Genomic DNA, 15,737 nt, shown 5'->3' with positions numbered 1-15,737 from the left:
TTTATATTACTGATGTTTCAAAAATTTGCTACGGAGAAAACTGCTAACATCCAATTAACCCTGCCTCACTCATGTACCTTCCATGTCAGGCTTCCTCAAATTCCATACTTACAGTGCAGTCACCCAGCCTCTCCCTGTAACAGAGACACACAAGCATTGGGAAGTTGATTACAAAAATGACAAGCTGCCATACCTATGCTGACATTCCTCATCTCCTGTGTGACCTGGACTTCCATGTTCCGGCTGTTCCGCTTTTCTCGTGCCCTCTTATTGCTCTTGGTGGTGCCATTGGTGTACTCGCTGATGGGCTGGATGCTCTCGTTCAGAGGGGTGACAGCAGCAGAGGGCACGGATGACGTGGGAGTGTTGGACTTGGTTCCCGTGGTGCTCGGCGTGGCAGCTGCTGAGGACTGCCCAGATTCAGACATTTCATCCTGGGGGCACTGTGGCAATTCCAGGGAGGGGGAAGAACAGAAAGGGAAAAGCACAGCTATACATTTCAGTTAATGTCCCATTTGTTGGGGTATGGCTGTCTGAAAGCATTATGGAGCATGGCTCTTGCTCGCTGTATCCACTACATGCCCAGTGCTTACTGGTGACCCCGGGCACTGCCACCACAGTGAAGCAGCGAGTTCTCGTGCTGAACTCAGCAAGCAAATCCCATCTGTGAAAGGGCTGATACCCTTCCTCCTTCACGACTGAACACTGCTCTTTACAAACCACACCAGTTTGTGACCTCAGGAAAGATGGCCTTATCACAAGTGAAAAGCACCTGCAGCTCACACTGACTGCACTGAAAGCTGAAGGGCTTTGGCACTTGCGGCAAGCCAGGCCAATGTTTTCCAGGGCTGGAAGGCACCACGCTTATCACTTGGGAAGGATCTGAAGTGGCCTCCTAGAAGTCTTGGCTGATGTCATTACTGTAAGCCACCAACACACCTGGATGAGAGAACAGCAAACTGGTTTTGCCACTAAACTGCAGAAGCAAAGCAGACACCAAGCTGGGATGGTCTGGCCTGGCTGGCACAGGAGACCTATGTCCACAAACCACCTTATGCAGAGCTAGCCAGGCATGGGTCCAGCTGGAGAACACAGCAGAAATAGGTGTGGTTTCCCACTTCCAAATGGCAGGATGACAAGACCCAAGAATTCAAAAAGCTGACAAATCAACAGAGGAGATGGATTCCCAGTATGGAATATGCAAAACAGCTCTTGGGTTTACAGACATTATAGCCCCATTTCTTGTACCACTATCTCTTGAGAAACAGGGAGGCTTTAAGGCTCTGGTGGGGTTTTACAGTGTGACCTGTGTTTGTCAATTAAAGCAGCACTGCTTCACTCAGCCAAGGAACGTCCTGACCAGTGCTGTGATCATTCCCAGACCCAAATGAGATCTCCCCACTCTTCATGGCAGCCCACTCTAATTACTGCCAGAAGGGAAGTGACAAAATTAATGCTGAGAGTTATATGTGACAGTGAGTTGATATTGGGTGTAGTGACATTCAGAACCTGCACGTCCAGACCCAGCTTTCATCTTCACCACTGGCCTCCCACCTCCTGTGCAACTACTACAGAGATCCTGATTCTGCTCCAAGGCTGCTCTGAGCCCCCCCACCTGTGACACTGTTTCACTTCACTCATTTGGAAGTCTCGTTCCCTTGTTCTAATAATACTTTCACAACATAACAAAAAAATCCAAAATGGGATGAGCGAGAAGACTGAAAAAAATGGTGACTTAACCCTTTGCAGCCATATTTTTTTTTTAATTTGGAATCTTACTAAGATCTTCCTTTAATTAGACTGGCCTCTATATGCTTATCTTAGAATGCCCTGCTGAACACTGCACCATGGAAACCAAAGGTTTTACATTGCACTTGAGCATTTATATAGAAAATTTAAGGTTTTTTTAAATGGCATTACCATTAAATGCAATCTATGTTTTGTAGAGTTTCTGCATTTTCAGTCCAAACAGCACCCATATTCCCACATGAATACCCAAACTGTCTCCCCGCACATTTGCTGGTTTTAGCATCAAGACTGAGATGAGGACTTTGCACTTAGGCTGCTACATGTGAAAATGACACTTCCCACATCTACTTCATATTCCTGGTTCAGGAGCTACTTTCCTAATATGTAAAGAAAAAAAATCAAATGGGGTTTTTGAGAACAACTAGGATACAGTAAGCCTTGGACTACCTCAACGGCAGTTTGCCTGCTGTGCTTTCTGATGTACAAAGGGACAAAGAGTATCAAGTGTGAAGTGCAACCATGAAACCTCTTTCCCCGAACAAAACTGTTGTTGGATGAAAGACTTCAGGGATGCCCTTGTACCCACTGTGAGTCTATGAGAATAACCAAAGTCCAGGAACACCTCAGCATAGTAAGAGACACCCACGTGGGTCCACATGTCATTCCTTCTTCTTATGAACCAGATGTCATTCAAAACCCCTAGATCACCAGTGTCTATAGGGTGGTACTTGTAACAGAGATATCCTGTAACTTCTTGTTTATTGGCATAACCTGCCCCTCACCCAGAGCACACCAATGAGAAATTACCCTGGTCTTACACTTACTCTTTGGTTATAGATCTGAGTTTTATATTTACCTAGAAAATGTACTTTATCAACCTAACAGCCTGCATTGGAGAAATTCCTCCCAAATATAAATATGACCAACACGCTCATCTTCATGCGTGGAGTTGGTATCTCCATTCATGGAGCTGGTATCTCCATTCTATTGTCTGACTGCTCTGTTAATGCTAAATATTGCACTAAGAGTACAGCTGTCCTCTACAGCACAGAAGGCATTCTCCAAAACCCATAGCTCACCCAAAGAATACTCTCCACAGCCACCACTTACCTACAGCCATACCTGTCAACCTCCTAAACATCAACTGTGTAGTAGTGACCTCCAAAATGCATTGCAAAGGCCCAACATTCATAGCAGTCATATGTCACCATGAGAAGCCACAACTGTATGGTTATAACACTGAAAGCATAGTACATAAAAACAAAAATGTTAAGAACTTTCATCTCCAAAACACTGTATAAAATAAACGTACAGCTGAATGCAAAAATAAAATAATGACAGCAACTAAAACAAAAAATAGTAATAATAAATAAACAAGGACACTTAAAATGTAACTATAGTATGGCCCCACGAAGAAGAAAAACGAGTCAGAAGAGTCAGGTACATACTGGGAAGGTGAGTCATGTGTGCGCAGTGACGTCAGCAAAATATCAGAACTCTGAAGAAGGGGTAAGGGGTGCATGAGCCACACTGCTGAGATCTCAGTCATGCAGAGGATTTAAGAGACAGCGTTTCAGTCAGAGAGCAGGCAAGAAGCTTGCAGGAGGAAAATCTCCATTTCAAACTGCAAATCCAGCAAGTCAGTCAATCACACCCTTTAAGTATTCATACTCAGGAAGCCTCCATAACACACTACCTCATCCAAGTCTTCCACAGCACAAGCTCCCTGGCTCCACCATACCATCTAGCCTGCTTTATCCCAGCATTCCACTCTGAGTCTCCCTAACGAGCACCAACACAAATCCCAGTAATACTCATAGGATACATTAGGAGCAGCATACTGCTACATCTGCATAAAGCTTTCTAGGAACCAGAAATGGATTTTTTTTGCCTGACACAACCACCACCAAATCATTAAGCGATCCAGTCAGCAATCATAAAATCACAGAATGGTTTGGGTTGGAAGGGATCTTAACGATCACCTAGTTCCAAACCCCTGGGTGGGACTTCTTCCCTGCCCATGGTAGGACACCCTCCATAACCAGAACTTGGACATCAAAGCTTTTTCTATTTATCTGCATTCTCCTGCAATGCAGATGCTGGGTTACCAGTGAGACCCATTCAACTTCTTTCACAAGTTCTCAACGAGATCACTTAAGGAACTACACCGTAGCAAGGCTGTGGAAGATGGATGTAACCACACTGTCCTCCCAGCTTTTCTCTAAAACCTAACCCCCTCTGCCCAGCCTGATCACTGGAGAGCTCATGGGCCTGTTCACACCATGGTGTGCAGCACTGCCTGGAGAGACCAAGGAATAACTGATCCCAGAGGCAAGCTGGGTTCTGTGCATTTTGGTTGTGCTGTATTGTGCAGTATTGTGCAGTATTACTATGAAGAAACAGATTCGTGCTCTGTCCTCATTTCCACCATCCTTAATTATGTAATTGCACTGTGGCCCTGCTATTTCCTAATTCCAGGCAGAGCTCTCCAGAAATGACTATGGGACTTGAAGGGCATTCTGCAAGTTGCTACATTTCCCAAACTTCTGTGCCTCTAACACTACAGCGAGGATTGGGTTCTGAGCCTCCATCTTAGCCAAAGATATTTTGGATTTTCAAATGCCATGACGGCAGAAAGCTGATGAAGTGCTGAGACTTGTGCTGTGCTAGTAGCCTGGCCACTTTACAGAGGTACTGTTAAAAAAGTTAAGTTGCTGCTTTCTTTTCTGAGTAAACTGTGATTTTGTCTAAATTTCTTGTGCTATGCATCGAGAAGGCCACTGCTGCAGAGTCCCACAGGCCAAAGCCCATTGATGGAAGCTGGAGATATGCAGAATGGGTACAACAAGCTGGGGGGCTTCTTTCTTTTTTTTTTTTTATTTCCTCTCTGCCTTTACTGCCTCAATGTATTTTACAGGATCAGTGATTCACAACTTTTCAAAAGGAGACCAGTCCTTACATGTGACATATAAAACATATGATGTTCTACAAATTCCAGGCAGAGTGAAGGTAAATTTGATTAGACACTTTTGAAGCAGAGCAGAAGCTCTGTGAGATACCACTGGACACATTGTGAGCATGCTCAGCAGAGGCACCAGTGGCTTTCAGACCTGTCACCACGCATTTGTGGAACATCACTCAGAGAGAGAAATTCAGTGGGATCCTGAGCACAAAGACTTTGCAAAGTCTAGACATACAGCTCCTGGGAAATGAGGGTCACCATGTACAGCCTAACCTGCAAACAGCTGCAGTGAGCTGTCTGCTCACAGCACACCACCTGGGCCTTGGGGCTCAGGCCAGGCTTCAAAAGGCAGAGCAGAGCACTCCAAATGGCAGAGCAGAGCATGAGAAGCATCAGGCAGCACCATGGGCTGCTCTAGTGCAACTGCAATGCTGTGAGGGTTTTGAAAGCCCCGGTGCAGAAGGCAGAGTAGTGATGGTGACAGATGTACCGAAGGTAGACAGTGCAAGTCTAGAGCAGTGACTAGGTATAGGAGGAACATAAGACCTTTAGGCGCAGTGCAAGACTTGGGCATCCAGAGAGGATGAGAAGCCCTTTTTAGTGAAGACAGGAAGGCCAGGACACCAATCAGTCAAAAAAGGACAAACACTGGAGGACAAGTGCAACCCAATGCCTGGCCCCACCTGAGTTGCAGAAGCCTTGCTCTTATCAAGGGGGAGAGAAGGGACAGGTTCCACCATGTCCTCTCCCAAACAAGCTATTAAGAAGTGAAGGATTTCTCTTCCCTCAATCCCTAACTGCCTCCCCACACATCCCTCTCAACTTGGGGCCAGCCAAGTAAAGGAGATAATCCCTGAGACAAGCAGCATGAGGAGCTGTGTCAAATCCTTCCCGCACCATATGCCAGATCTGCAGAAGAATATCCTCCCACCTCCAGCACAGCTACCATGGAAGCAAACACACAGGGAGAGGCTGCAAAGGGTTACGGACACAGATTGGTCTCCAGCTTAATGAAAATATGGGACGTTATTGACAGCAGGAGAGTGGGAAACCCTTGCTCTGTGATGATCTAGAAAACCTTGTAGCTGGAGTTGGACTGCAGCTGGCCGAGGTCACTGAGGTGCCAGTGGTCCAGTGTTGGGACGATCTTGGCCCCTATCTGCCCACGTACCATGCCATCAGCGAGGGGGAAGACATTCAGGGAGCTGGGACGTTCCTTCCTGCTAAACAGAAAAACAGAGAGAGAGGGGAAGACATCTGTTAGCCATGTACAAGGTTCTGACAGAAAACAAACACCACACTAGTGTATGTGAAATACTAGTTTCTAGAAATTTGATCGCACTCTCATGGCACAGCTGTCTGAACTCCCAGCTCCCACACTTGATGTTGGCTGCCCAGTCCCATGGTGCTACTACTAGAGTCATACCTCCTCCTGGGGTGACTTTAAGAGGGAGGGGGTCAGTGACAATAGGCATGACTGACTGCTCCATCAATATAAGAAATTTGGAGGAACACAAAAGTGCAGGGAACCACCAGTCAATTTAATTCTCAGTGTCTCTTCTGAGAAACAAAGGTACCGTGGGAAAACAAGCCACTGCAAACAACTCTCACAGCAAAAAATAAAAGCTCCCATAGCTCCTAGAGATAGTGAGGAATGAGGCTTTAAAGAGTCATTGACATGGCACTTCTGTACATTCCACTCCAAATCTGGTGAGCTCCAACAACAGGAAACAGACAGGTTGGATCACTTCCCATTTTAAGCAAGGGAATACTTGTACTATTTGATCCTCCCTCTATACCCATATTACAGCACGGTCACAATCGAAACTAAACAAAGGTATAAATAAATGCATCATGCATATTGCCAGGTGTCTCTAAGTGTGTTCTATTCATCCTCTCCTTTCTGGCAATTGCGGATGACTCACTAGCTGCAGGTTTGATTCTGAACATAAAAGCTGGCATAGGTTTTGAGACCAAGCTTCAGCGGGAGAAAATCTAGAGCAAGCAGTGGAAGTAGAAAGGCTGCAGCAGCAGCTTGCTGAACCTGGCGACTGGTTTGGTGCCAGGGAAGCAGGTCTGCAGGGACAGAGCACACCTTCACTCTGGGAGTATCTCTAGTTAACTCCAGTGTCCCTGCAGAGCTGAACTAAGCTGATTCTCTGTGTGATGTGCACCCACATTGGGGCTCAGTGATGGTACTTCATCTACTCCTGCACGGGGCTTCCACTTATTTGTGGGGGGTGTGATGAAACCTGCTCTTCTGTACCCCTCTGTTAGGAACAGCAGATCCCCTCCCCAGCTTTCTGTAATGGCCATCAGCACAGGTGTGATGCCCAGGCTGGGAAACCAGCACAGATACCTCACCTATGATCATGGCAAACAACTGTCACAGGACCCATGGCTCCCAGGACACAGCAAACACACTAACACAGGGGATGGTACACCAGCCAGCTCCTTTAGGAAGGATGGAGGTGGAGTGTCCAGCAGAGGAGACAATGTTTGCCCAACCTTCCCACTCCCGGCACTGCCCAGCCACCACAGCATGCCGTGTCGCTGTGCCAGTGCCTGTCCTGGATAGGAAAAAATATCTCCTGTGGCCTATCCTGGATAGGCAAAAAGGGGCAGAAAGGTGTTTCCAGCGTGGCCCAGCAAACAGCTTTGGGATGCATTTTTCCTAAGAATCTGCATTAAAATCCTCTCCTGAAGATACCAGACTGATACGTGAAAGTTTCATACACAAACCCTCTTAGAAAGGAGGCATGCAACTGGATTTTTGAGGAACGCGGATCAGTGACACAACATCATTAACCTTCTCCCAAGTAAAAGGACAGGAGGAAATGGCCTCAAGTTCCACGAGGGGAGGTTCGGGTTGGATATTGAGGAAGAGTAGATAAGCATTGAAATGGCTGCTCAGGGCAGTGGTGGAGTCACCATCCCTGGAAGCACTCGAAAGGCATGTGGATGTGGCACTCAGCAATACGGTTTAGTGGGCATGAGGGTATTTAGGTGAAGGTTGGACTTGATGATCTTGGAGGTCTTTTCCAACTTTAATGATTCTATGACTCTATGATCTTTCCACAGATTCAAACCTAGACTCCTATGTGATAAGCATTGTCAGTTTTCTTGTAGCCTTTCCTTTCCACTCAAAAGGCATCTTGATGCTTGTGCCTTTTAAATATTAGCAATCCCTGAAGGTTTAGTGAAAACATTCCACTGCTGTTTGTCTAAATCCCTATTTAGGACTGTAATCTGACAAATACACCTGTGTTCCTACCAGGTCATGATGCCAAAGGACATTTACCTCTGCCTGTCTTCTTATATCCCACTGCTATCATTCCAGCTCGAATGATAAAGTTTCTAATAGGTGGTTTTCAAGTTTCTCAATGACATACCAAGCAAAGGCTTCCCCTTATAGGAAGTCTTCACCCCTGGGACTGATCCAAGCGCCATAGAAAGTAGAGTCAGTTATGTGTAAGGGATTATAAAGGGATTCAAACCTAGAAATTAGAACTTTATGCCAAAAAGACAGTAAATTCCTAGTTTTACAGTTAAATAAATAACTCAAGGGTCCCTAAGCGTCTACTACAAAAAATCTCTCTTTCTCAAGGAGGAAAAAAATTAGGCCTTTTTTTGAGCTGCTTTAATCGTTAGTTTCATATCTTTCCTCTTCTTCAGAACAGAATGATAGTTTTAAGGGAGTCATGCCTCACAGGTATATGGAGCAGGAGAAAGTTTTCTGTAACTGCAGAACAGTCCTTGACAAACCAGTGGTGCAGCTAGAGGGACTATGCTGGAATGGCCTGACATAACTCACTGGCAGCACTGAGACATAAAAGCTGTCCCAAAGGCGTGCTGAAAGAGCCATTAAATTTCTCTTTAGGTAATCACTGTCAGATTTCTGCTGGGAACCCGCAGCTCATTTCTATGTTCACATGCAAACACACACATATTTATCACACAAGAAGATACAGGAGCCACTGAATGGACGGGAAACGTGGACTTCACAGTCCTTGCTAAAGAGACAGAACTACAGAGTTTCCATAGCATCAGAAGCTGTAGGTTCTTCAGGAATGGATTTTAACACAGACCGATAAGAAATTTCCTTGCTGAGTTTCTTTGGAAACAGCTTTCAGCCTCTTCTAAACCTCCCAAGAAAGGAGAAAGAACAAACACCACAGCAGAGCTAACTCCAGTTTTGCAGTCCTGGGGTTGGCTACCAGGCTTCAAAGAAATTTAAAGTATCCTAAGGGCTGGTCTAAACTTTGAGTGCTGTAGTAGCCTTCGTACACCCAATTCTTTCCAGTACTGAGGGAGTCTTAACACTTGGTTAGTTCCACCTTGAATTACAACGTGAACAGCACACTCTACATTTTGCAGTAGCCAAAACCTGGGGTCAGGATGTTCTACAAGTAACATCCTAAAGTTTACAAAACATAAAACTACAGTTTGTTTGCCAGCATTCAAAGAGGAGAACTGCTCTCTTTGGAGGCTTCAGGCACAGCACTCCCTGCCCAGCACAGAGCCAGAAGTGCCTTTGAAGAGGTACTGCTACTGACACACTTTTTCTGCTCCGCTCAGAAAACAGGTATGTCTTGTTCTCTAGAGTAAAATAAGGGAGAAAAAATTTCTTGGGACCCAAGGGAATGGCATGAAGCTGTGTCGGGGAGGGTTGGCTGGATATTAGGAATAGGTTCTTCCCCCAGAGGGTGGTTGGGCACTGAACAGGCTCCTCAGGGCAGTGGGCACGGCCTCAAGCCTGACAGCTCAAGCAGCATTTGGATAATGCTCTTAGGCACATGGTGGGATTGTTGGGGTGTCCTATGCAGGGCAAAGAGTTGGATTTGATGATCCTTGTGGGTCCCTTCCAACTCAGGATATTCTACGATTCTATGAGTCTATGAATTTAAAATATTCTGGGATGTGAAGTGCAAATGTCCCAGCCCAGACATCTGATCCTGTTTTGGGACTGAACTTATGTGTCTTCTGCACTTGCATACACAAGGTTCTCCCTGCGGTGTTATCCCAGCTCTGTGGCTCCCTCCACCTCCCCTGAACCAGCAAGTCCAGCACAGGGGCCAGTATACACAGAGAGCAAACACGCCAGTACAGTACATTCCAAGCATCACACCATCACCACTCCACAGCAACCTCCAACACTTGGATTAATGAAATTCAGGTGCAGCAATAGGATTTACCTTTTCCTCCAGGACTGACGATGACTGCAGTGACAAACATAACAGTCAAACAGCAGCAATCCCACAAAAAGCGAGACAAAAAGAACAACCATTAGAGAGCAAAGGTTATGCAAACATGCATCCTACCACAGACACAGGGTACACATGCACTGCAACCCACACCACATGGAAGTGGGCACCAGACTCATTACTCCTTCTGGATGCCCATCGGTACATACCACCCCCTCCAAAAGCTGATGCACAAACTTCTCCCCAGTCCCATTTATTTTAAATAAATTCACTCAGATCTGCATCAGAGGCCATGAGAAATTATGCCTGTTCCCCCAGCCGGTGCACCAAAATCCACAATCACTGGTGTTCCCCCCTCCAGCTGTGCAGTGACACTGAAACACACCCGTCACAGGTGCTTGTGCACAAGCACAACACATACAGAGCTACACCTGCACGCACACACGCACGCAAATGGCACAAAGCTGGAAATAAAGGACAAACTCCCATTTCCCACTTGTAGTTCCTACAGACTCAGTTCACAGCCCCACTGGAGGCTTTTCACAGACATACAGTGTTTCTCTCCAAGGACACTAGCAATATGTCACACTTAAAAGAGTAAAAGACTGAATTCTCTAATATGAAGAGGCAATTCTTGATGAAAATTTTGCCCTTCACCCCAGAGAATGGCAGTCTTGTAGATATAACCAGCAACTTTTCACTGTGCAGCTCTTTCATTGAATGATAATATAAAAAGCTACAATTAATATCAGCTTATTTGAAAGTCAGGGAAGAAAAAGCTCATTAAAAATGGTTTGAAGATCCTTGTGGTTCTCTTCCAAGTCAGGATATTCTATGACTCAGGATATTCTATGATTCAAGCTGGTAGGAGCACATAGGACCCACCCTTTAAAAGAGGAGGCCCTAAGTTTGTTTTTGTCTGTGGTACTTTTAGATTTTACTGTATAAGCACTTCCACAGATATTCTTATTTCCAGAAGGTTAAATGGGGAGGGAAACAAGCCTAACATGCTTATCCCATTCCAGCTGTAATACTAGGATCAGACCATGTTCTGGGAGCTAACTGTGGACTTCCAGACTGCAAGAGGTAGAAGAGAAGGAAGAAAAATGGTCTGATAAGGGAGATTTTATGAACAGATGAACACCTACAAACTCCTGGTTCTTTTTACACCATGCCCTGTCTAGCTCTCTACACCCCTCATGCCTGTCTCTTCTGTCTAGGAAAGCAGCCATCCAGCTATTTTTTTTTCTCAATCGATTCCTATATTTTAGACAATCCAATTCTAGTCAAAACCCAAACACTGCAGGGAGGGAGGAAAATCAACTTCTTGGACATAAGTAGGTTTATTGCGTGACTGACAGAAAGCTTCGCCTGAAGGAACAAGGGGGAATAATGGCTAATGCATTTAATTGCTACAGTTTTGATGGCTGTCCCACATACAAAGACACACACACAAACACTTGACACCTCCATCCATCCTATAGATAAAACTTTACATGCTACCTGAGAATACAAACGTGTTTTCCAGGGGCCCCATCAACAGCAGCATCACAAAGTCTCAGTTTCATAACACAATGCACAAAGCTCCTCGTCATCAAGCCTTAAAAAAAGTACCCACAACTCACCCAGAACCCATTAAAAAGAGCTTCTGCTATAGTCCACATCCCCAGGGAAAGGTCCTGCTCTGGTTTCTCTCTCAAACACGCACACTCAGTGTGTAAGTTCCCAGATGACACACGTTATATGGAGATGTCGTGGCCCTACCTTCTCCCAGGGACACTGCCCTCAGTTTGGTTATTTCCCCCAACTTGTTGCATCTTGGATCGCTCAATGTGTTCCACGTAGGTCTGGATCATCTGTGAGGGGAGAAAAATGCATGAGGCAAACAGAGAAGGAAAGACTCGTTTTCCGCTTTTGTTTCATTTTCTACAGCACTCATTTCCAATTTCCTGGGGGGTTTTGCATATTTCCTTGTCTTTCCTGTTGTCTTCTAAGCTGATGATACAAGCGATGATATAAGAATAATCTGATAGAAAATCTGACAGAAATTGTGGGGGAAATTACTTCAGCTGAATCTCATAACAGAAGATCTGTGAAAGAGCATATCCAAAACCAACATAAAACATCTCCTGGAGGCTCACTGGCAGTGGGAGATGTGGTAGTGCGGCACTGTGCACAGCATCACAGAACAGCTGAGGCTGAGAAACCTCCTGGGGTCCATCAGGTCCAACCCCCTGCTCAAAAAGGGCCACCCTGAGCAGGCTGCCAGGACTGCATCCAGGTGCTTGTGAATATCTCCAAGGATGGAGACTCCAACACATCTCTGGACAACCTGTGCCAGTACTCATTGTCCTCACAGTAAAATATTTTTTCCTCGTGTTCAGAATGAGCTTTGTGTGTCTCAGTTTGTGCCAGTTGCCTCCAGTCTTGCCATGGGGCACCGCTGAGCAGAGCCTGGCTCCATCCAGTTTACAACTTCCAGTCAGGTATTTCTGATGTTCCCAAAGTTCGGAAGCTCTAGTCATCACTAGGATTGTAAAACTGAATTCTCTGACATGGCTTTAGGTATAGACAAAGAGTTTATTTATTCAGAAATAACGAGGTGACACTCTACCTCTGTGTGACGCTGATGCAGAGCATTGTACTCCTTCTTCATTTCTGATTCACGTTCCTCCAGTCGAGAAACTGCCAAGAGAGAATCCCAACCATCAGCTAACACACACTAGGCTCTCAAAATAAACTATTTGTTAAACAAAGACTATTTTGTTAGAAATTAGTTTATACCTACTGAATAAAACAAACAGAAATGGAATAATGCACGTTGTGGGACCTGGTGTTCATCACAAACTCAGCTCCTGGGTACCTGCATGTTCCCAACACCAGCAATTTTGTGCAGTAAGTGCAATAGAACCACAGTTTTTCAGCAGTAGCCTGGTGCCCCGTAAGTGTCTTAGTTTGACAACAATTTATATTGTCCTCTGGGACTGGCACTTCTGGCTACTAGAGGAGTACGAGGACTGGACAAGACACCAAGGAATTCTGAGGGGAACTCCAGTCGACAAACCATGGCTGCACATGTTAAGGAAGTATTTGTAAAAATAAACAAATAAACAAGCAAATAATTGTGATGGGTTTTATAAGAGGAAAAAAAATGAAAAATTCTATTCAGAGAAAAGGAAAAACTGGAAAACAAGTTCCAAAGGGCCCAAATCTTGCACCTTGAGAGACTGAGCCTGCCCCACAAAAGAAAAGCAATGCAATCTCGACTGAATTAGTGTGGATACATCCCATCCTTTAGAAGGCTCAGAAGTAAGGGATAACCAGACATTTCAGGTTTTGTGTAAATTACATAAACCAAAGAAAAAGTATGAAAATTATTTTTAAAGTAGCACTGTATGTGTGTGGAAGGCAATGTGTACAATGTTGTCTGGTGTACACCTTTGCTTACTCTGGTCTGCATAGTTTTTGGTCTTCAGCTCCAACTGTCGAGTCTGAAATTCAAGGTGTTCCACTTGGATTTGTAGTTCTTTCTTCTCCTGTTCCAGTGCATCTTCAAACTCTATGAACTTCTGCACATGGAAAAAGTAGATAAGGAGGCACAGATGAGGATTACATGTAAAATGGGTTTGCCCTACATGACTTTTCCTCTCTTCACAAAAAATGAAATCTGGGAGAATATAAATAACACAATAGGAAATAAGACTTTTTAAGTACTGTAATGAGCACAACAGCATTTTATCAAGCCAAAGAGTCTATTTTGTATGAGAAAGTATTGTTATCTTTAATGCATAATTAATATATAAACTATGGTCCAACATGAGTTCTGTAAACTCGATCATCTTCAGAAACATTGGTCTTCCTGCACAGAACACTGGGCTGAAGGAATGATTTTACAGATATACTCATTTCACGGTGAAAACACAACAGGAAAATACCTCATTTCAGGGTGTTCTTTCTGTAAACTGCCACTTCTGACCCGGGAGCTTTAGTCACTCCCTGCCACAGGCACCAGCACCCAGAGCAGAGTAAAACACATGGAACATTCCATCCAGCTCTACTGCAGTCAACAGGTATTACGCAACTCTTGACAGGAGCTGGAGCCACAGGTGCTTTCATGAAAGATTTAAACTAAGAAGGGTCCCTGGGAAGTGAATGTATCTCCATATCTCCGCATATACATGGACTAGCCTGATTCTTGTATGATACGTGGTCACCACGGCTTTTCTGCACAAAACACCAACACAGTCCTGACACATAATCCACGCTTCTAGGTTCAGAAATGGAGCTGCTTCTAGCACCACCCCTGACACAGACTGGTGGGAAATTGCCTAATGATCAGAGAACATGTGCTCTACTAAGCACACACATCCTCTTCCCAGCAAACCAAGCCTGAACATGGTACCATCAGGCGTACAAGGACACCAGAGCTATACCACCGCCCACAGAACAACTCCTGGCCTGGCCTTACAAAAACAGAAATTAGAGTCTTGTTACATTACTCCTGAATAGTTCCACCCAAAAAAGCCCGAAGTACAGCATCATCTGTACCAACCAGTCCAGTAATTAGAACACTAACCCATCAGTTGAGTGGCAGGAGCACAGCTGAGGCCAGGGGCAGCCCTGGATCCAGAGTTGCTGAGGACAAGAGGGAGTAGGAAGTAAAGCCAAGAGGACTTTAATCCACCTTTAAGATGTTTATGGACCAAGAGGAGCCTGCAGGAAGTAACTGGGGGCTGCAAGGAGCTCCAAGGCTCTGCTCCTGGCCCTGCCTCTCTCCCTCTCCATCTATTTGCCATATCCTCCTTAAGTCCAGCTCCAACAGATTCAACAGTTGGTTAAAATCATGGATACTGGGGAGGAAAATCCCTCTCTCCCCTCCTCTGTCCTCTGCATGGGGGAAGTGTTCTCTCCACAAACATCGCTGCTCAGAAGGGCATGGAAATTTCAATTTAAAAAAGTAAAGTCTTGTTGTACTCCAAAAGAGACAGAATCTGGTGAGAATCCTTTTTGGCAAAGATTTCCAGGGAAACAAACACACTTAAATGCACAGTAAGATTATTTCGTTAAATTCTGCACATGAACAAATCTGCACAGTATCTGGCTGCACTCTCAGGATAAACCCCATGCATATTCCCTATTGCTTTTACTGGAATTATTAGCAGGGACGCTGGAGCCGTCATTATGAACTGGATCCTCTCCCTGCGGATGACTGAAAGCCACATCATTTATTATTCCTGCAGACTTTTAAAACTGCTCAGTAAATTCCTGGGAGTGGTGACTCAGTTTGCATTCCTACATACCTGTATTTATAGAAACAATCAAACACACTTTAGCCATGTCTCATTTCCCTGCACTTGGTGTTCTGCAATGCTTTTAATCTCTAACCGGGCTTTTAACTTTATTCTCCTTCCTCCCCAAATTTATTGTAATAACGGTTTGGGTTTTTTCCCCAGTTATGGTTGTTTTGCACAGTATTTTCTAGAAATACCAGCAATACCAATACCCTTCTTCCTCTATAAAGGAGTCATCTCAGAGGCTAAACATTTACTTTTTAATTAAATTTTAAGACCATACAAGGGTTTAGATTTTTAAGTAAGTGGTTTTTTCCTCAGATGTCAATTAAACATTGAAATCCCTTAGTCACTTACCCAGAAACCTGTTTTATGGATTTTGAGATTTATAAAGCAAAATGCTTGTAAATTTGCAAATTTATTATTGAAACCTTTTCCAGAGCAACAATATAATATCATAATGAGTAAAAAAGGAAAAGAAATCCTAATGGACACAGTGACACTGAGCAACAGAGCTGAGAAGCAGCAGTT

The 15,737-nt window shown here is 44.7% G+C and overlaps 1 protein-coding gene across 36 annotated transcripts in view; it reads right to left on the bottom strand.

Moving 5' to 3' along the window:
- Positions 1-15,737, bottom strand: part of MAPK8IP3 (mitogen-activated protein kinase 8 interacting protein 3) — a 71,176-nt gene that overhangs the window by 36,603 nt on the left and 18,836 nt on the right. For 13 of the 36 annotated variants that reach the window (XM_027665845.1, XM_027665860.1, XM_027665846.1 and 10 more), the window contains exons 2-7: positions 13,364-13,484; positions 12,530-12,600; positions 11,680-11,771; positions 9,907-9,930; positions 5,790-5,934; positions 194-443 (exon numbers count right to left, since the gene is read on the bottom strand). In XM_027665845.1, coding sequence (XP_027521646.1) covers positions 194-443; positions 5,790-5,934; positions 9,907-9,930; positions 11,680-11,771; positions 12,530-12,600; positions 13,364-13,484 — 703 coding nt within the window. Of the gene's footprint in view, positions 1-193; positions 444-2,859; positions 2,961-5,789; positions 5,935-9,906; positions 9,931-11,679; positions 11,772-12,529; positions 12,601-13,363; positions 13,485-15,737 lie in introns of those variants that run through there. The other 23 variants (XM_027665855.1, XM_027665861.1, XM_027665868.1 and 20 more) reach the window with 12 other exon arrangements.

The sequence above is a fragment of the Corapipo altera genome, unplaced genomic scaffold (genome assembly GCF_003945725.1).
Source record: "Corapipo altera isolate COAL_440 unplaced genomic scaffold, ASM394572v1 146, whole genome shotgun sequence".
Taxonomy (NCBI): Eukaryota; Metazoa; Chordata; class Aves; order Passeriformes; family Pipridae; genus Corapipo; species Corapipo altera.
Note: the sequence above shows the minus strand (reverse complement) of the source record. Positions and strands in the feature narration are given on the sequence as shown.